The sequence below is a fragment of the Rousettus aegyptiacus genome, unplaced genomic scaffold, assembly GCF_014176215.1.
Source record: "Rousettus aegyptiacus isolate mRouAeg1 unplaced genomic scaffold, mRouAeg1.p scaffold_m13_p_4, whole genome shotgun sequence".
Lineage (NCBI taxonomy): Eukaryota > Metazoa > Chordata > Mammalia > Chiroptera > Pteropodidae > Rousettus > Rousettus aegyptiacus.
The window spans coordinates 158385390-158406032 of NW_023416307.1; the positions used below are offsets into that span (position 1 = coordinate 158385390).

The 20643-nt window shown below is 52.7% G+C and overlaps 1 protein-coding gene across 10 annotated transcripts in view; it reads right to left on the reverse strand.

The window, feature by feature from the left end:
* The window catches only part of CNTN4 (contactin 4), a 637177-nt gene that overhangs the window by 57210 nt on the left and 559324 nt on the right, over window positions 1-20643 (reverse strand). For all 10 annotated transcript variants that reach the window (XM_036220058.1, XM_036220057.1, XM_036220056.1 and 7 more), the window contains one exon: window positions 2995-3122. In XM_036220058.1, the coding sequence (XP_036075951.1) occupies window positions 2995-3122 (128 nt within the window). The remainder of the gene's footprint in view (window positions 1-2994; window positions 3123-20643) is intronic.

The following is a 20643-nucleotide window of genomic DNA, read 5'->3' on the forward strand; positions in this document are numbered from 1 at the left end:
TTTTCAGGCCTCATCGCGAGAGATGTGCATTTACTGGCGTGGGGACCTGCTTTCTCCTAAGCACCCTGGTGAGCTTTCCTTTGCCTGGGCAGGTTCCGAGTTCTCTGGGGTAGGACAGGGTTGCTGGAGCCACCAGCCACAGGGTTAGTAGAGGTCATTTCGGACACAGTTCAGCATGGTAGCTACGGTGACAGCCTGATGATGTCCTGCGCCTCATTCTGAGCCCAAGAGGTGTTCGCCAGGAGCCGGGGTGCTACCTGGCTGAAGCACACCCAGAACCAACACTCTAAGTGACCCTTCGCTAGGAACGCCACCTAAAAATCTCTCTCGAATGAAACCCGTCCACCGAAGACGCCGCACCATGCAGGTGCCGAAAGGCACGCATTCCACAGGGCATGGAGGGGCCGGCAGGGGCGGGGCTGCGTGGCCTCCCCGAGACCCCGAAGCCCTCCGGGGAGCTGCTGCTAAGTCACGGTCCCCGACCTTCACACGCCATCTTCGTGGCTGTGCACGCACCCTCTCATGACGAAGCGTGCCTCCGACTTCCCTCTGCAGTGACTCCCTTCCTGACTTACATATGTTTTGAAAGATTTTTTAAATCTTTGCTATAAATGGAAAACCAATATTTTCCTAATGCACACTGAAAAAGGCAAATGATTACTTTAAACAAAAAAAAAAAAACCCAAAATACAGTTTACCTAAGCACGGCCTCAAACGGTTTCTTATACCATCCTTGGGGAATCACTGTTTACATTTTACTAGAAGGCAAAAAAATCAAGTATTTAGTTTCGTAAAATAGGTAGAAGTTACTACTTGGCGACACTTCTGTCTACCTAAGGAAGCCGGTGAGCAGGGCCCCTCGTCCCTGCTGCACCCGGGCGCTCGGCAGAGAGACCGGCCGCCTCGCGAGCCTGGGCAGTGGCCGGGCTGGCGGCCGGGGGCTTTGTCCTGGCCTGCGGGCCACGCCCTCGGGTGGAAGCAGACGAACCCGAGAACCGAGGGAGTCACGGCTTCGGAGGGGGGTGACGCTCAGCCGCGGGCCGCACCTGGGCACCGCACGCACAGTCAGCGCCCAGCGCCCAGCGCCCCCCGCACGTGGGCGCTGCCTCGGCGGGCCGCTCCTCCTGGCTGACAATGGGCCTAACGCGTTGTCGGGCGGACGTGTCCCAAACGCCCTTCTCAGCACAGCTTAGAACAAAGGGGCAGCCGTTTTATTAAAATACCAACAACACCTACTAACGTTTCCAAACTAAGCACGTCACGTGGCTTGCCTCTGTCACCGCGACAGCCCCATCCGGTCGCCCTGCCGGCCTCCCCATGCGGGCTGACCGTCTGTCCACGGTCACAGCGCTTCTGAGTGGGAAAAACGAGGTTCGAAACCAGGCCCGGATTGCCACTCACGGCGGCTACCGACGGTTCCCTGGCAACTCTGACCTGGGGCACGGGTGGGGGTAGGGGGCGGGGGACGGCGGGGGGGGGGGGGCAGCTCTGAACTCCTGGGCCCTGTTGGCCCTGCCCCACACCAGGCAGCATACGCCCGCAAAGACCCCCTGCCGGGATCATTTCACTCACGTGACCTAACCCGCCCTTCCTCCCCCTCCGCCCCGCCCCTCCAGTGAATCAGAGGACACCTGTGCCGTCGCGCCGAGTGACCGGTTAATAGACCAAACTTGGGCTCAGGTGAAACACAGACTTACTTACTGCCCTTGGGCTTCCCGTCCTCTGTCTGCTCAGTCACGTATGTTTATGGTTAAAAGGCTTCCCAAATGCCAGTACTTTTCCGACCCAATGACTCTGAAATATGTAATTCGGTGATTTTTAACTTTCTTCTTTAAATTAAAATTGAGGCCGATGTTCTCTTTGGATATTTTGATTAGCCTCAGGCTATCTTGCTTCACAGAGGGAGCTTTAAATGGCCAAGAAGGAGATAATGTGATGTGACCCATTTATATTTATTATGGAGAAACAGAGAAAATAAGTAAAAATACTTCCTGGTACAGCAGAAAGAATGAAGGAGGATGCAGAGCAAGGGCTAACTTCCCTCTTCTGCTAACGGTGACCTTGACCGGGGCTAACATCCCTCTTCTGCTAACGGTGACCTTGACCGGGGCTAACATCCCTCTTCTGCTAACGGTGACCTTGACCGGGGCTAACATCCCTCTTTTGCTAACGGTGACCTTGACCGGGGCTAACATCCCTCTTCTGCTAACAGTGACCTTGAGAAAGTCACAACCTGAACTTCATCTTCCTCTCTCATGTCACCGCCAAGATCCCTTCGCCGCAAAACCTCTATGACTAGGCGTGATATAAAGTGATAGAAAAGCAAATAAAATGCAAATTAAAGTCACAGCCTGCATGCATCCCGCCAACCTGGTGCTGGAACAGACTCGTGTCACGTATGGTGCTCAGAGCATAAGGGACCTTCTGTCACATCTATAAAGCCCCCAGGATACGGGATGTGGAAAATTTTATTCCTTAAGGCCGACAGGGCTGGCTGGGTGACTACAGCAGAGTGCAGAGGGGATCGAAGACCTTTATCAGTGGAATAATCCACATCGATATCTCTGAATAACCGGGGCAGCACTTTTAAAAATCGCCAATGTCACTGTTTAAACAATGCCTGCTAAAAATAGCATGTGGCGGGTTTTTAATCTGTTAGCACAATGTTCCTAGACTTGAATTTCTAATCTACAGAGACTTGAAAGAAATTTAATTAAAGGGCTGAAGATAGCGTTAGTTACAGCACCCTAAGAGAGACGATGGCTGCTCGAGTCTCAGAACTGTACTGGGTGATCGCGAAATCAGATAGCCTTCCTATCATATTCATTACCGAGACTCCTCTAAGAGTCATTCATCGTGCCACGTCTGCCGTGATGGATTAATTTGGCGGCGATACCTGCTCATCTGCATGTGAATGACGCCACGCTGACAGATCGCGTTATCAGAGAGGAAGGCACGCTGACGGGCGTGTGCGTTTGCTGGGCGACGCGTTACCTTTCACGACCAGGTTCCCGGTGCTGCTCGCCGTTCCGAAATGGTTCGTGGCGACACAGGTGTAACTCCCAGCATCCGATTTCGTCACATTAACGATTCTGAGGCTCCCGTCTTCAGAAATGGTAATTCTGAAATCAAAGCAAATAAACCTCAAATGGCAAGTTCGTCTCATACGACTGAGTGGGAATCATTTCTGTCATCCTTTCGACTATAAATCATGGCCGTGCCATTTGACAGTCTCCTCTTTGTGGAGGATGTCTGTCTACGGACCATACATATCATTAGGACACGGACCTTATTTAGCATTTTTCCTACTTTTGTCACTAAAACGCTCTCAGAATTCTGCAGGGGTGACTATTAGGAATATTAGCTGGCAGTATCTGCTCCCTGTGACAGCCCCTGCCACAGCATGCAGAGGGAAAGTTCATTGTGGGTCACCATTCACCTAAAACCGCTAAGGAAGAACAAGAGAAAAGTTCCCGCATGGGAGATCGTGCTCATTTTCATGGAAATTATTTCCTTCTTGACGAGAGGCTTAAATAAACTACTATGAAGCACGATTATTTCTATACTACGTCAGACACTACATTTGTAATGAGAGGCAAGAATTGATCTTAGGAAAACTGAAATATTCCAGAACACAGCAGGACTTTGGCAGAAGAGCAAGTGTGAATGGCACATTTTCTGCTGTACAATTACGGACAAACTTCTATGACCTGTCGAGACGGTAACATTTTCTCGGACAGACACAAACACAGGGCCAGGAAAGACTCTAGAGAACATGGTTTTCGAGGTGACCGCAGCAGAAGAGAAAGATGCAAAGATGAGTTAAGATGCCCCGCCTGGCTTAGAGGTTGCTCAGAGATGAAAAACGCCCACAGTCATCGCAGGTCTGTGTCTGTCCGATCCCTGCCGTGTCTGTAAACGCCACCCATGTCCTTCCACCTCTTCTGCTCCTTCTGCGCCACGCAGCCATCAGAACCGTCCATGAACGGTCTGCCTATTTCTGCTCTTGCTCCTCAAATGCATTCCCCCGTCCGTGGTCAGGTGTTGCTTTAAAATGCACGTTGGACCACATCGCTGCCCAGGTTTAAAAGTTCCCCGCTGCCCCCAGGATAGTTTCCTCCCGGAACTTACAAGGCCTGAAGGATCCGGCCTTTGCCTCTGGGGCTGTCAGCTTCGCTCTCCTCTCTGGCCCGCGTGTGGACGCCGACCTCAGGGCCTTCACGAGCTCTGGGAGGATCTGATACCCGTCCCACCGTTCCACCTGCTGCCCTGACATGATGACAGGATGCAGCCACCACCTTCTTGGCCTCCAGGACCTCGACTTCAAGCAGCCTTCCCCGCGGGCCTGGCCTGACTCACATCCCAGCGCGATCGCTCCGTTCTTCTCTTTCCTTACCGTCCTTTACGTCTTCCTGTCCAGCGCCGGCGAGCAGCTCAGATGACTCGCTAGCTGCCTCCTCGCCGGGAACACGGGCTTCTGTGAGGGCGGGGTCTGGGCTTGTATTCAGCTCGGTCTCCCGGGTTAGTCCATCGGAGGACGGGCCCCAGGTGTCCTACAAGCCTCCGCGAGGCGACGGAGTTAATCAGTAAGGAAATACCGGCGAGGGAGCCGGCGACATGTCACAGGACGTCACGGTGGCCGCAAGAGCCGGAGACAAACACCCGAAACGAGGAGCGCGGGTGGGCGTGGCCTCGCGGGGCAGGCCTTCCGGCCGGCGTTCCAGCAGCCCAGGTGAGGACCCTGCTGGGCGGGGTCACGGCGCCGGACGCGCGCCTCGTGCAGGTGCGGGGGGGATGGGGGGACGGGCAGCTGCAGCCCTCCCGGGCCCGCGCCGGCGCTGACGCAAGGCGCGAAGGTGGGCGCCCTCGGCGCCGGACGCCGGAGCGGGCAGCCGGGCGTCGAGTCCCCGATCCGGCCGCTCCAGCCGGGGCCCGGAGGCGGCCCGCTGAACGTCCTCACTGAGAAAACGCGGCTAGCGCACCGGCCTGACGGGCTGAGCGCAGGCGAGGCCGGAGGTTTCGGGTACCTTCCCGGGCGTTTCCTGGGAGTGGCTCTCTGAGCTCCAAAACCGCGCCCTCTCACCGAGTCACGTCCGTGGGGAGGAGATGGGACAACGTTCTGCGAACTTCCCCTTAATGTACGAACGAAATCGGCCTCTCCGGTTCTGCAGGTCCGAGGTCACAATGCGAGTGACCTTCGCCGCCCGAGGCGCGGACAGGACCCGGCAAGGGGGCGCCGGCCCGCTCGGGACGCACGTGCGCGCACGGCAGCGGGCCGCAGGGCGCCCCCGCGAGGGTCCCCGTCGCCCCGATAAGCGCAGAAACCGCCGCGCAGCCGTCACGGACCCATCTGCCGGGCGCCGCGGGGGCGGCTCAGTCGGGCGACGGCGCCCGTGGTCGCGAGGACGTCGCCCCCGCGGGGTGCCGTGGGCATCCCGGACGCGGAGGGGCGCGCTTCGCGGCACGGCGGGCCGTTGGCAACGCGCGCCTCTCAAAGCGCCACCGCCCTGACCCCCCAACACGTGCAGCCGCCCCGTCGGTCACGCCGCGTGAGGCCGCGTGACCTGGGTCCGGCCTGGACCCGAGCCGCGCCGACGGCCCGGTGGGCCCCTCCGGCCTCCGGACGGGGCTTCTCAGCCGTGCGGCTCTGGCGTCCGCGACCAGAGACGCCCCGCTCCTGAGGAGGGGGCTTGGCAGCGGCCGCGCCCCCGGCCGGGCTCCCGTAGCACCCCCCCCGCCCCCCCAGCCGTGGCACTGTGTCCCAGTGCGCCTTGGGGCGCCGCCGGCCTGCGTCGGGTTTGATGTTTTCACTCGCACGATGTTCTGAGCATCTCCCCTAAGGAGATGAGCCGGGCGGAGAGTTGCATAAACTGCGAGGTCGGCGGGAGGCGCCCCCCGCGTCGTTTCCGGGCCCGCGCCCCTCATCTTGGCGTTTCTGTTGCGCGAAGGCGCTCGGAGCAGGGGTGCTGCCCCCGCCGCGGCCCGGCTGCAGCGCCCCCCCCCCCCAAGTCCCGCGTGTCCTCCCGCCGCACAGCCGCCCCGCCCACTTCCTGGGGGCGGGAACCTGACCCGGCGGCAGGGGCGGGGAAGGCAGGAAGGGGGGGCGCCGAGCCCTTCCTGACGCCACACCGAGCCGCCGGGCCCGCTCGCTCCTCCTCGGTGCGGCCCGAACGCGGGCGGAGTCCGACGCTGGGGGGGCCGCGCTTCCGTGGGATTTGGCCGTTTTCTTATCCCAAGAACATACACTCGGGAACTGAGTGGGCCGCGCTCACGAGCTACGTGGCCGCGGGGGAGGTCGTGGGCCTCGGCTCCCCGTGCGACGCGATGGAATAGCAGGGGTCGCCACGTCGCACGGAGCAACGTACAGACACGCGGCGCTCACGGCCGGCCCGGCGCCGACTGCGCCCCACGTGGAGCGCGAGCCGCGACGCGTCTGGAAGCAGCGCCAGGGGGTCTGCCACACAACGCACGCGCGTCTGCGCCTCACGGTCAGGGCCGCTGCTTCGGGACCGTCAGAGCACAGCGCTGGGCGGGGGTCGAGGCCAAGTGCACGGACTGGGTGACAGACAGGCATGCCACCAAAGCCAGGAGCTGTGAGGACACAATCTCCTCCTGCTGAAGGGTTTGATTTGGAGCTGGGACTCGAGAACTGCTGGCAGCTCGTCTGACATGCAGAGAGCGAGCCTCAGTGAAGCCAAGTGAAGACCGGGGTTGGGAGGGGGTAAAGGGGAGAGGGGGCAGACAGGAGGAAGATGGGGGAGGGAGGGAGGGAGGGAGAGAGAGGAATGGGGTAGGAGTTAGCTGTCGCCATCCCTGCGGAACCCAGCAGCTTCCCTTGGGTACCCCATTACATAAACCAACGATCAGAGATCCCAGAAATTGAGCTTTAAGCCTCCTACACCCAGACGAGGACAGTCTCCTAAATTCCTGGACTTGTTCAGGAGACAGTGGCAGTGACATCGGAGGGAGCGGGTCCTGCCGCCGATTCTGCGAGGCCGTCTCTGCAGAACTCGCAGCCAGAAGACGGGTCACTCAGCTGTGCAGAGATAACTGCGCCCGAGGAATGGAAAACCAACCTAACCTTTCCCTGAGTGGACTGTGTCATATGGTTTTGGCCACTGGTTTCTGCAGATCAAAGCTAAGCACGCAACAAACAGTTTTTTTAATTTGTCATGTACGATTTCGGCGAGTGAGGAGTTAGCTGTAAAGCTATCATTTTGCCTTCTTTGGGTTAATGCGAGGAACTCTGGAAATGCAATGCGACACCAATGTGTAGATACCCGGCTCCTTTTCATTCAGATCTTTATATCAACTTAAAACAAGGGTTTTACACCTGATATTTCCACATTCACTTTTTCCCCCCATGGATATGGGTCCTGCATCAGACCCGAGGAGGGTGTTATTTTCATGGTTTTTTTCTTGATGAGATCGCGAAGTTTCCACTTCATTTCAGTGTCACCGTTTCGGACTACGGACTGACCCGTGGCTATTAGCTTGATACTGAACTCTGAGTTCTTCCTAATACTCACTCTTGTGACAGAGTTAGATTAAAATTTTTTTTGAAAACACAAATCCATTCCCAGCTTAGAACAGCTCAGCCCCGACCTATCTGTAAGCTCTTTTCAAATCATCAACAGTAGCAGAGAAAAGTCAAAGACGGTAAAGCAGCTAGGAGCAAAAATAGAGGTGTGGCGCGGGACTTCGTCTTCGCGGCAGGAGAGGTCATCTCATCCGCAACGCGGTAAACGACCTGCCGTGGGGAGGAGAGAGGCAGCTGTCCCCCCCTGTCATTTGGAGATCTTGGATCCACAGAGGGGAGGCACGGACCTGGAACTGTGAGACAAATTGAATCTCTTTCTTAACATGAGGCTCTGGGTTACGGCCACTGAAGCGTTGACCTTGTCAGTCCTATGAATCAAAGCCAGTCTGGGGACAGTGAACCTTTAAAAATGCTGAGCCTTTATTTTTGGGGGCTTTAGTAACAGATGACAGGAGCTGCCAACTCCACAATATTCTGTCACCCTGCAGAGGAGGGTTCTCCCTGAATGGCGACCTCTGATTTTCTGAGCAGTTCTGCACGGAGGCCGGACTGGTGGTGGTGGAGGCAGCGTGTCCTGGCCTGCCTCTGGGTCAGGAGGAAACACCTCCCTTGGGAGTCAGTCTCTTTAAAAGAAGACTGATAAAATCTGCAAAGGTGGGACGTGGATCAGTAATCTCCTTTCAACAAGCAATGGAACTATCAACCTGTTCGGTTAAATTTTAAATCACTTTTAATATAGTTAGATCAGGGGTAGCGTAACTCGCTTAAAATTATGAGTAATCTTTAAAAAATTTCAAAGGGTCGTAACAACCTTCTCCTTTCTTTAATACGTGATGAATTCTGAAAAACATGAAGCCTGAACGTGAGAGGAGAGGTTTGCCCGTTACAAGTGGGGTAGACACTCCCGGGGGGTTGAAACATGTCGCAGAACATCAAGCATTGTGAATGTAACTGCTGCTACTGCTCAGCCCCACCTGACCGGGGCGATGGTGGGGCCCTCACAGGACCGCAGCCCCCGGGGCCGCCAGCAACGCCCTGGGGTGCCCCGAGCCACCTGGAGAGGCAGGACAGGGCTGGGCGCACGTGGCCGGCCCCGCGTCGGGCCAGGGGGAGGGCCGCCCAGGCTCAGACGTGCTCACTTCACTCTGCAGAGTTTTAGTCCAAGTAACTGGGAGATTTCACGTGAAAACCATTCATTGCTAACTGTGACGCGTGGGAAGATGGGCTGACGGTGAGCGGTGTCCCCCAAGGGCGCCGAGGGCTGGTGTGGAGCCGCTGTCTGGCGCCCGCAGGCCCCGGCCAGAACTGCTCATCACCGTCCCCATCTCGAATGTGGACGGTTTTGGTGTGGGGGTGGGTAATGTGAACGTGTCAGGGCTCAACAGGCAGCCGGGAATCAAGGCCTACTTGCAATTTTAATTTCTTCTTTAATTAATCCGGTGTGTTTATTTGTTGGATTAAACCAGATCTTCTATCCTTTTGGGGTGGTTAACTCTGGCCAATTAATTAATGTTTATTTTGATATTCAAGTTACAGGCAAAATTAGTCAAAACTTTGAGTGGAAAGGTGGCAATGATTTGTTTACTTAACAGGACCATTAGCCTGTGACCAGCGGGGCTGAGGGCACGGGCCTTAGCGTCGTCCCTGCCGCAAGCCCGCTGAGAAATAAATCCTGGTCACTACCTGGCTCTGACGAGCTACAGATGTCAGCAGGGCACACCAGAACCTTGCCTGACCAGGAGAAAACCTGTTTCGTTTGATTTGGCTCTATTTTAACGAAATCCGAAAGGCGTTTTAACTTTGGTAAGGGTTAATTTTATGCGTTGGCTCGACTGGGCCACAGGATGCACGGACGGCTGGTAACACGTGACTTCTGGGGGTGCCCTGGCGGGTGTTCCAGGAAGGGACCAGCTTTGGAGCTGGGGGCTGAGGAAAGGCCACCGCCCCTGGCGTGTGTGGCCAGCGCCCAGTCCGTCGAGGGCCTGACGGAACAAAAAGGCGGAGGCAGGGAGAATTTGCTCTCTGTCTGAGCCAGGGCACCCGTGTCCCCCTTAGGACAGTGGTGCTCCTGGTCCCCTAGGCCCCCAGACCGGCTGGGGCACCATTGGCTGCCAGGCCTTGCCACTCGCCCCGAATCCACCTCTAGCTTGCAGGTGGCAGATGGCGGGACTTCTTGGTGTCCAGGATTGCATGGGATGATTCCTACAATCCGTCTCTTGCATCTCTGTTTGGGTCTGGAGAACCCTGACTGTTACAATTTTAACTGGAATTTGCCTGAGTTTATTTACTTAATTTCAAAAGATTCATGGAAATGCTCAGCTTGATTGGAGAGAGAGAATTATCCTGACTTAATGGAAAAAGAGAGAACTCTGTGGCAACGCGTGGTTTCTAAGGAGCCCACCGAGAGCCCGAGCCGACGGCCTTGTTCCCCATCTCAAGAAAACAGCATTCTTCAGACTGCAACTTTCAGCGAGGTTCGGTGGGAACGGACTGACTCCGAGGGCGGCTTCGGGCCGACCTGCCGTTGATCTTTCCATGTCGTCTCTGGGGCAGCAACAGGACCCGCTATTGAGCCGATGCTCCGGCGACAAAGTGCCCTCAGAGATAATTGGCTTTCTGTTGTCAGGTTCGAGTTTAATAAAGCACGGGGCCACCCGTGAGCCGCAGCCGGCCCGAGAACACGCCCGGTTCGGGGCCCACTGGCCTTGCCTGCGCGCGGCCCCTGCTTCCCGGCACGCGGACCGCGGATGCTCTGCACGATGACCTGGGACGAACCCTCGGCCAGAGGCGCTGCGCATTAAACATCGAGACTTCGCGTTTAATGATTCTTTGCCACCCACAGCAAGGACAGACACGAGAGATACTTTTCTGGGGCAAATAAAAACTTATAATTTTATTGACGTGGTGAGCAAACAACACTGTAAACACCATGTTTGGGGAAGAAAGAAAGACAATTAAGGGTGCGTTTTGTCTGAAATTCGTTTCTTAGCTTGCTCCCGTTAACCGGTGCCGGATCTCTCCGCGTCGCTGCTCATACGAGCCCGAGAATCCCTTTGCTCCAAGAACTTCTGACTTGAGACCATTTCGACATAAGCCTATAAGGGACTGTGACCATGAACACCTTCCCTAATACCATGTTTTATTTTCTGTATCTGTATGTCTTGTTAGCAAAGCACCAGAACCGATAATATTACTGTCAAGTTTTAACATTTCCCCCACAAAAAAATGCAGCTCTACGCTGTTTTTGAAAGCTCACGGCCCCTCCACGTCACAAAACTGTGAAGAAAAACGGCTGTCTTGGAGGAGAGAGAGATGCCATGGAGTTTTACTCGCGAAGGTGCGTGAGCGGTCCCACTGTTTTCTATAAGGCTCCATGAAAGGGCTCTGTGCTGACGTCAGCACTTGGGGTGCCCCTGGCCTGGGGACATCACGTGTCCTGCACCTTCAGGTCTGTTTTGTTGAAGAGAAATGTCCACGGTCAGCTGGGTCCTCGTGGCAAACCTGTCTCCTCCCCACAAACTCTCAACTCGGTATCACGCGAAAGCTGCTGGCAGGGGCCTGGCTGGGGCACTATCTGTCTCTCCCTGGATGGAGAAGAACATGATTTCTTTTTAAGGGAGAGTCTTTATTCCTTTCAGACAAACCGCCCAAAAAGAAGTGCAAAGTCACACAGCTAATGGGCCCTCGTCCGTAATTCTCACGAAGACGGAACACTTACGGGGCTGGCATGCGGCTCTGCTCCTAGCGCGCGGCCCAGACCTGCGAGGGCCTCTTCCTAATTCCCAGGGGAGGTGGACGACAGAGACTGGAGCCCTTAAGCGAGGAGCAGCAAGCTCCTGTAATTACAGAGGTCGTGGTCCAGGCACAGAAGACGGTGACTGCGACGGGCCGCGACGCGGGGGTGTGACGAGCGAGCGGGGGGCGGGTGAGGAGAGCGGGGCGCCGGGGCCCTGACCCGCTTAAAGCACAGGCAAGCACAGGACACGGTCTGAACGTGTCTGCACAAGAGCGTTTCCGGGCCTACCCTCCTCTAATAATCAGCACACGTTTCTTGAAAAATCTGGTAAATGAGGCTTTTGTAGAAATCTTAACATTGAAATAATGAGGAAAGGAATACAGTAATTCCCCCCAAAACTGACAACGTCAAGCAACAAACCAAATAGGCTACGACAGTTTTCAAAGAATTCATGATCATTAGTTATTCAAAGCGGGTATCTCTACTCATTAAAAAAAACGAAGTTGCCTATATTAGCCCCAACAGGGCATGCTTTGTTGCTCTGTCTCTGTGTCCCAGACCTCGGGTCAAGTGACACAAAATTGTTAGACACGTTTGTGGTGGGTGGACAAGAGTCAGATAAGGACCTTATGAGAAGTTTTCTTTTGAGCGTTGTGTCCTTGGGTGTGTGTGGAAGTGTGTGTGTGTGAGGGGGGGGGTCTAAAAATAAGAAACAATGACTATTAACATTTATGAGTTATAGCGATGTTTGAGAAAACTGACGTTAATAGCAAATTGATTCTCTAAAAATGAGGTAACCCAAATAAGAAGTGATTTAGGGAGATTCACTTTGTAGTGGTCAAATAGCCGAGGGAAACGAAGTTGAAAAGAATGCGAACCATCGGGAGGTCTGCATAATTAATCAGTAACCCTACAAGGCATGCCATAAATTAGAGCGACGATTACACCACTGCGCTCGGAGACGGAGATGGGGCTTTCCCATTAGCGTCCAGGGTCACTTCCTAACACCTGTCTCCAGCATGATACGAAACGCACTTTAGAAAACGCGGCTCAGAGAGTTAAAGCCTCCCTCGCTGCTATTCACAACCGAATTTGCAAGTTTTCATGGCGTCTTAATAGTCACACAGCAGTTACGAAAGGACTAGTGTGCCGTTCTTGAAGTTTCCCACCACGGAAGGAAACTCTAAAAGTTACTGGAAAATAAAGTTTCTATGGATGCTAAAGTTTGATGGGAACCATTTTCCTCTGATGAAATTAAGGATAAAATTTACTCTTACAGTATAAGTTGAGCCTTCGCAATTCTCAACCCATTTCTTTCTACAATATTCTCCAAGGCCTCCACTGCTGCTGGATGATTTATTCCGAACATTCTAGAATCACACATAGTTTTTATGTTACAGGTAAAAATTGGTCTAGTTTGGAAAATCGTTTGGTGAATATAAATCACACTGCACCAGTTCCTTCCTTGTCAGCTGAAGTTACACCACTGAATTAATTCCAGGTCATTCGCCACTTCTGAGGAAAGGAATCCAGAAGAGCCATATATTGAAACGGAAAACCTCACACAGGGCTTTACCCACGGCAGGCCATTCTCTGACCATCATGAACCCATGGGGTCACGGGCGCCTCAGAATAAGCCCCGAATGATTCGCTTTGAAGCCTACGAGCCATCTTCCTAATTTTGGTGGCCTTCCCAAACAAAATAAGGGAACACAAAGCCCTCCATGCTTGGTCTGCTCTGTTTTAGCCTAAATATCCTCAGGCCACAGGTGTTTCTGGAGCACCTGCCATACAAAAGGCCCCGTGATGATCGTCACAGAGGATTCAAAAGGAAAGAGGCCGCGTCGCGTGCGTGGATCACCGAGCTTCGCTGTGGGGTGGACACCCACTGCCCTTCGTCCGGTAGTAATAGTAATCCCGATTTTCCTTGGGGAGGCCACGTCTCACCCCTCGCAGACCACATAGTTTGGGTGGTTAAAAGGCCCTCCCCTGGATGCCGGGGTGGGCATGTGACTCGGGTGTGGCCAGTGAAAGTGTCACATGCTCTTGGTTAAAGCGATCGGCTCCCGAATAGGCAAGTGACCTATCCTGTCCTAAATGAGTGTCATCCTAAGTCATTTGCTCAAACTACTACAAACGAGGTAGCGTTTTCTGCTGGAGCTGCTAAAATGGCAGCTGGGCTGCCAGCGGCCACCTTCCCTTCACACCAGGCAAGAGCTCACCTGAGGAAGAAACCAAGAGAAATCAATTCTTGATGATATTTCTATAGCCTGCAGACCAAACTCTGGAATTTTCAGATACATGAGCCAGTAAATTCCCACTGAAGGGTGATAAAAACGTTCTCAAACTGGATTATGGCGATAATTGCATAGCTTAGTAAATTTACTAAACATCACTGAGTTGTGTGCTTCCAATGGGTGAATTTTGTGATATGTAAATTATACCTCGATTAAACCGTTTAAAAATCCCTTGTAAGCCAGTTCAAGCTGGGTTTCTGTCACCTGCACCCTGAAGAGTTGTGACAAATACAGTCCTGCTGGCAAGAGGGTGAACGGAGAAGACACAACACCTGTGTCATCAGAGGAGGGAAATGACAAAATGAGGCGGTCGGTGTGGGAGCCATGCGACTGTCCCCGTCCACGTCCTTACCTACCCCCGCTCCATACCGGACACTCACAAAATACAGGCCTTTCCCCACTACGTTCAAAACCTCATGCGATCACAACTGTGAGAGGCTGCGCGCATCTGCTCCGCGACAGGGGGTGGCTGGGATGCAGGGGAGAGGCTCAGGAAGGACAGGGAGTTGTTCACGATGACCTTGACTGTCTGAGACGCGAGAGTAAGCATTTGGCTTCCCTTTTGGGGTCTGTTCACACACAAAAAAAGTTTTTCCTGCCTCAAAACAGAATTATTCAGAGTTCAAACTCTGTCGCTAGTGCGATTTCTGTTTTTCTGAGAAATCAGATAAAAATTGTTTAGGAAAAAGAAGTCTGAACTGCCAAGTTCACCATGCAAACCGGGCGAATTCCCTAGATGACGGCTAAGTTCTTCGGCTCACTTCGTCCCCATGGCAACGGGGCTGTCTGGAGGGGCTGCACCCCCATGCATGTAGGCTGGCTCCTCTTGGTGCCCACACACTTCTGCAGTGCTGAGGAAAACATTCCAAAGCACAAAATGACAGATTCTGATACTTATCTCACTTTTGAGAACGGAGAGGGGAAAAAAAGCATATTATAACCAATTTCCAAGAAGCTTAAAAAGTGACTTTCTTGTGAGGAGAAATACAGGCTCACAGAGTCTGGACTCTGTTTGCTGCTGACAAACCATTTCTGGAAGTGTTCTTGAGATTAGTGCAGGAAAACAGCAAACGCAATCTCAGCTTATTCGTTCCAGCTGATACCATCTGAACAGGAGCCCGAGGCACAGGCTTTGCGCAGGCAGCCTGCCCTAAATCCCCTCTGAAAATGGTCACGGTCACGGCTCAGAGACAGATGGCCCGGCCCACTTTTAATCGCCATGACAGGAAGTATAAAAGGCCACGGGACTTTGCAACTTTTGTTTTAAGTTAACTCTCATAGGAATTGGCATGATGGTTTTTATAAAGTCCTCTGGGGCGGGTGTCTGGGAAGGCGGACGCCTGTCATGGCGCGGGCGGTCTTGGTTTGGCTGACTTCGCCACTTGCTGTCCTATCACATGAGTGTCACGTGATTTCCTCCTCCGCACAGTGGTGGGGCTGGCTTTGTGTTCTGCGGCTTTAAGAGTCCCTGGATGTGTCACCAGTCAATGCAGTGCAGGATTCGGCCGTTTCAGCAAAAAGGAAAAAACGATTTGGCCGATTGAAACGATCTGTCTCTGCAGATAACACATAACCCCTTTGATTTCATACAGTTGAAATTAAATTCAAAATTTCGGTTGTTTATAGGAAAGCCATCCTAAAACCACGTCCGACGTGGATTTACACTCGATATTAACAAACTAAAGTTCACTGGAGAGTTGAAATTCCCAAACCACGAACAGCCAAGGTTTTATTACGACGTTTCTATGAACGGGCTCCATCCCTCCTCCCATCCCTCCCTCCCTCCTCCTTTCCAGCCACGTTCACGCGGCGCCCGCGAGTGCTGACCCGTCACTCACAGGCCGTCGGGTGATGCAGGTGAACGGGAAGGAGTCTCCGCCTTCAAGGAACGCACAGTCCGGTTAAGGATGAAAGCCCCGCCGCCATCACCGCCACCCAGCGACAGAGCAGACGACGCGGCTAACGGGAGGCGCACATGCGTTCGTACGGTGTCCTGACGACATGGCTCCGTCAGGCCGAGGTCCCGGGGGCAGCGACGCCAGGGACGTTGCTCATGGAGATGACCCGACTCTTCGGGGACGCGCAGGAACTGGACGCGTCCGTGCAAAGGGCGTGAGCGGGAGGGCGGCTTTGATGAAGAAGAGAAAGGCAGCGGATTTTTATACGAAGCGTCACTAAAGAAGACACGATTTTCCAGTAGCGAGTCGGCTGGACAAGTCGGAGCGCGTCTTCTAGACCCGCTTCCCTTTACGAAATGTTTCTCCAAGGTCGCTCTGTGCAGACGACTTCGTTTCCGCCCTCAGAACGTGACGCGCGGCCGAACCACGTCCTGGCGAGTCCGTTTTCTCCAGGCCTCACCGACGGCACTTAAAGACTAACGACGGCCTGGGGGTCACGCCGTGACATGGGGCGGCCGTGCATGTGGAGGGCGGCTGTCTGGTTTGGCCCAGGGGAGGGCGCATTAGACCCCAGAAGGAGCCCCGTAACGCTGTATGCAGTAGGCGCCGGGGTGAACACAAAGCGTCTGTATTTTCGTGTTAGGTGCGCTGTCAAGGGCTGTCCTCTGTTACACGCCTACGGCTGTTGTGTGCGGCGCTGCCCATTGTGGTATCATACCCCTCGCGGGAGGCTCTGCATCGTTACCTATCAGTGCACGACACATACCGCCCAAGCTCACGTGTGTAAACGACAGGCACGGCTGCTGCTCGTGCATGTGTGGGCCTACTAAGTGTTCACTGGGGCCGCGTGTCCCCTCCTCCCCCAGCAGGCTTCCTTTATCTGGTTTGCAGGCAGCGACAGGGGGAGCTCCGACATGCAAGCGTTTTAAAAGTATTTGTTTGCGTCAACTTCACTGGCCAAAGCAAGTCACACGGCCAAGCCCAGAGTCACGAGGGAAGGCGTCTGACAAAGGGCGTGGCTACAGGCAGGTGGACAAACGGGGACGCGGCTGCGACCGATCGGCCGCCGGATTCAAGGGGGAAAGTTAATTTATAATTTAACATCGGGGAACGTCACCTCTTTTTAAGACTATGTTTTAGAGAATGAAGTTTAGTAGCTCCTTGATCTCCCTTTTGGCTGGGGATAGTAGGAAGCTCAAAATATTAATATTTAGTTAAATCATTATTGATGTTTGCTTTTCCCTTATTCTACATAGTTTAAATGTTCTATTTTAAGTCATATTGTATATAACCAGTAAGCTGCCTCAAGTGTTTTTTTTTGTTGTTCATTTTTGAGATACATAGTAGATTAACAAAAAAATGAATACTTATATTTAAGGTTAAGAGAGAGAAGCTCTGTACTTTAAAGGGGCATTAGTAATGATTACATGTGACATCCCCCTGGTCCTTCTGTGAGCCAAAGTGACAACCGCACCCCTCAGCCAGCTCTTCAGGGTGTCGTCTCAAACCGATTTCCACCAGGGGTGTAGCCTTTTACCATCTGCACAGGTTCAAAAAGAGAAACATTTTAAAATTCAGAATCCGCACCTAAGAAGGTGACAGATGCAAAGAGAATTCAGCTGCAAATGAAGTTCTTCATTTTAGAATCTTTCTTCTAAAGCTGTCGTGGGACAGATTTTCAAAGGACTTTGAAGCGAGGCTGTAGAGCTTCATGCCCACATGACGAAGTCCAGGACATGCTACCTGAGTCTTGGCATGGAATCTGAAATAGCGACTTGAAATATTTTCATTGAAGTGGTACTGAAGTTAAATAGAACTAGAAAGTTATTTAAGTTGGTTTTAACATTTTCTTATATATTTCCTTTCAACTGACAGCCAATTCTCAAAGCTAGTGAGACAAAGAATTAAAAGGTCTTAAACATCTTTGGGGAAATGTATGTAATTCTGAAAGAAACTAGGTGATTTTCACAGATACCGAGTTATTTCCGATGAGTCGAAGAGCTCTTTTTGCTAAACCGGTCACTGACAAATACAGAGTATGAGGCAGAACGTAAGGGGTCCGTTCTCCGCATCACACGTGGGACGGGCTAGGCAGTCAGTCTTAATGGTAAAGGAGTGACTTATATTAGATTAATAATTAGACTGTGCATAACAATCGCAAAGCCAAGGGACAGCCCCTGGATGATTTTCACACAGTACGCGAAGAGCCATGGATGTGACAGCTTACGACCAGCCTGCAGTTCACACGCACCTCACGGGGACTCGGGGACCTCCCGGTCCCATCGCACTGATGCGCGACTGGGCGTTCACCCTCCTAGAGTGTTTCACGGGCACCGTACTCATCATGCACACAAACGAAAACATGCTGCCTTCTGAAAACTTGCTCTGACAATATTACCCGACTCGTTGTTTTAACATACTTCCCCCCTGGAAGCTAATTTTCTTGACCTAAAAGGACTTCGAAGGTTTATCTTCTTTTCCTGATGTCACGGTACCACCATCGTGGCCAGTAGTGACATAGTCCCGCGCCCGGGGGCATGGCGCGTGGCTGGCCTGGCCGTGAGGGCCGAGCGGCCTCCTCCGTGCGGACGGGGACGGACCCTGGCCCTGACGCTGGAAGCCAGGACTGCAGTCGATACCTCGGTCGCTCTCTTACATGTGTGTCCTCGTCTGCAGGCACCGGACGCCCAAACGACGGCAGATCCCACGTTCCCGAGCGCCACAATTTTTGTCAAACAAGTTTGGGCAAAACCACGAGTCAACGAAATGTCCTTTCCACCTCTATGCCGGTTGCCCTGGAGGTACGGAGGCATCTCGACGTCGCGGAGACGCGGACTGCCTGGGCCCAGCCTTGGTTCCCACACGTCGCCCACGCAACGCCCGGAATACCCTCCGGACCCTCTCCGCACGCGCGCTGCTTGCTCGTCATGCCGGGCGCCACCCAGGTGCTGCCCCCGCCGGGGAGCCTTCCCGGACTCCCTGCACTCTGCTGCCTCCCTGCGTGCCGGCAGCCTCGGATTCTGCTGCTTCCGAGGGGACTTCCTGCTTTCCGAACCGTGTCCTATGCCCGCGTTTTGCACGCTGCTTCGCGTGGACGAGATCTACCTTCTGTTGCTCACTCACAGCTGCACTGGGTGAGCGATGACACGGCTGATTTTAAAAAACGCAGATTGTTTATGCCGAGGCTTAACAGGGGCACCTGGCGACGGCGGCGGGGGAGGCGTCCGGCGGGGCGCCGCTGCTGAGGGTCCGGGGTCTAACGCCCGGGCAGGCGCCCACACTGTCCCGCCTCCATGGCTTCCCTTTCCAGATGTTACGCCGTCGAAATCACACAATCGCACAGCGTGTCGCTTTCTCAGGCTGGCTCACCTCACTCGGCGATGTGCATTTAAGGTTCCTCCATGTCTTCTCCTGGACCGACGGCTCATTTCTTTTTTAATGATAATATTCTGTTGTCTGGATGGACCTCAGGTAACCCTTTCACCTACTGAAGGACGTCTTGGCTGCTCCCAGCTTTTGGCGATTACAAATAAAGCTGCTATAAATATCCGTGTGCCGGCTTTTGTGTGGACATGAGTTTTCAGCTTCTTTGGGTGAATACCAAAAAGTGCACTTCCTCGATCGTATAGTCAGAGGACGTTTAGTTTTGTAAGAAACCGCCGAACCGCCTTCCCAAGCGGCTGCATCGTGAACGGGAGTTACATCCTCACCAGCATTTGGTGTTGTCAGTGACCTCGACTGGGACCATTCCAGAAGGCGTGTAGTGGTATCTGGCCGTTGCTTGGATGTACATTTCTCTGATGACGTGTGTCCTGGAGCATCTTTTCGGATGACCATTTGCCATCCGCATATCTTCTTTGGTGAGGTGTCCGTTAAGGTCTTTGACCTCTTTTTAAATTGGGTCGTTTATTTTCTTACACTTGAGTTATAAGAGTTGTTTGTATATTTTGGGTAACAGTACTTTATCATATGTGTCTTTCACAAATATTTTCTCCTGGTCATTGGTGAGTCTTTTCATTTTCTTGACAGTGTCTTTCACAGAACAGAGAGTTTTAATTTCAGTGCGTCTAGCTTGTCAATTATATCTTTCACAAATCATGCCTTTGGTGTTGTATCTAAACATTCATCACCAAATCCAAGGTCACCTAGATGTTCTCCTATCGTATATCTCTTAGGAGTTTTATAGTTCTTCATTTTACATCTAGGTCTGTGATCTATTTTGAATTAATTTTTGCGAAGGGTAAAAGGTCTGTGCCTAGATTCATTTTCTCTGCCACACTGATATTCAGCTGTTCAGCACTGTTTGCTGAAAAAATAATCTTTTCTCCATTGTATTGCCTTTGTTCCTCTGCCAAAAATCGGCTGATGTTATTTATGTGGGTCTATTTCTGGGAGCTTTGTTCTGGTCCATTGATCTAGTTGTCTGTCCTTCTGCCGATACTGCCCTGTACTTATTACTGTAGCTTTGCAGTAAGTCTTGAAGTCGAGTGGTCTCAGTCCTCCGACTTAGTTCTTCTCCTTCCGTATGGTGTTGACTATCCTTGGGCTTTTGCCTCTCCACATACTCTGTAGAATCAGTGTGCCCACAAAGTGGCTTGGCGGGATTATGAAGGGAGTTGCCTTGAACCTACAACTCAAAGGGGCATGAAGTGACACCGTGACAATATCAAGTCTTCCTGCCCATGAACTTGAATGTCTCTCCATCTCTTTAATTCTTTAAGTTCTGTCAGCAGACTTTTATACTTTTCCTTTTACAGGTCTTGTTGGATTTACACCTTTAAGTATTCCATTGTGGGGGTCGCTATGTGCCAGGAGGGTTTGTTTTGTGTGTGTGTGTGTCGATTCTTTCAGATTTTCTACATAGCTGATCACACCACCTTCAAGCAAAGACTGTTTTATTTCTCCCTTCTCGGTCAATGTATCAGTGTGTATTTTTATTTACTTGTCTTGTCTTATTGCTTTTGTCAGGACCTCTAGTACAATATTGAAAAGCAGTCATTAAAAAGGAAGAGGTTTACCTTGTTCCTGATTTCAGTGACAAAGCTCCTAGTTTCTGCTGTTAAACATGATATTAGTTGTAGGTTTTTGAGAGAGACGTTGTCTATCAAATCGAGGAAGTTCCCACCTCTTCCTAGTTACCTGGCAGTTTTTATCCTTAATGGGCATTGAACT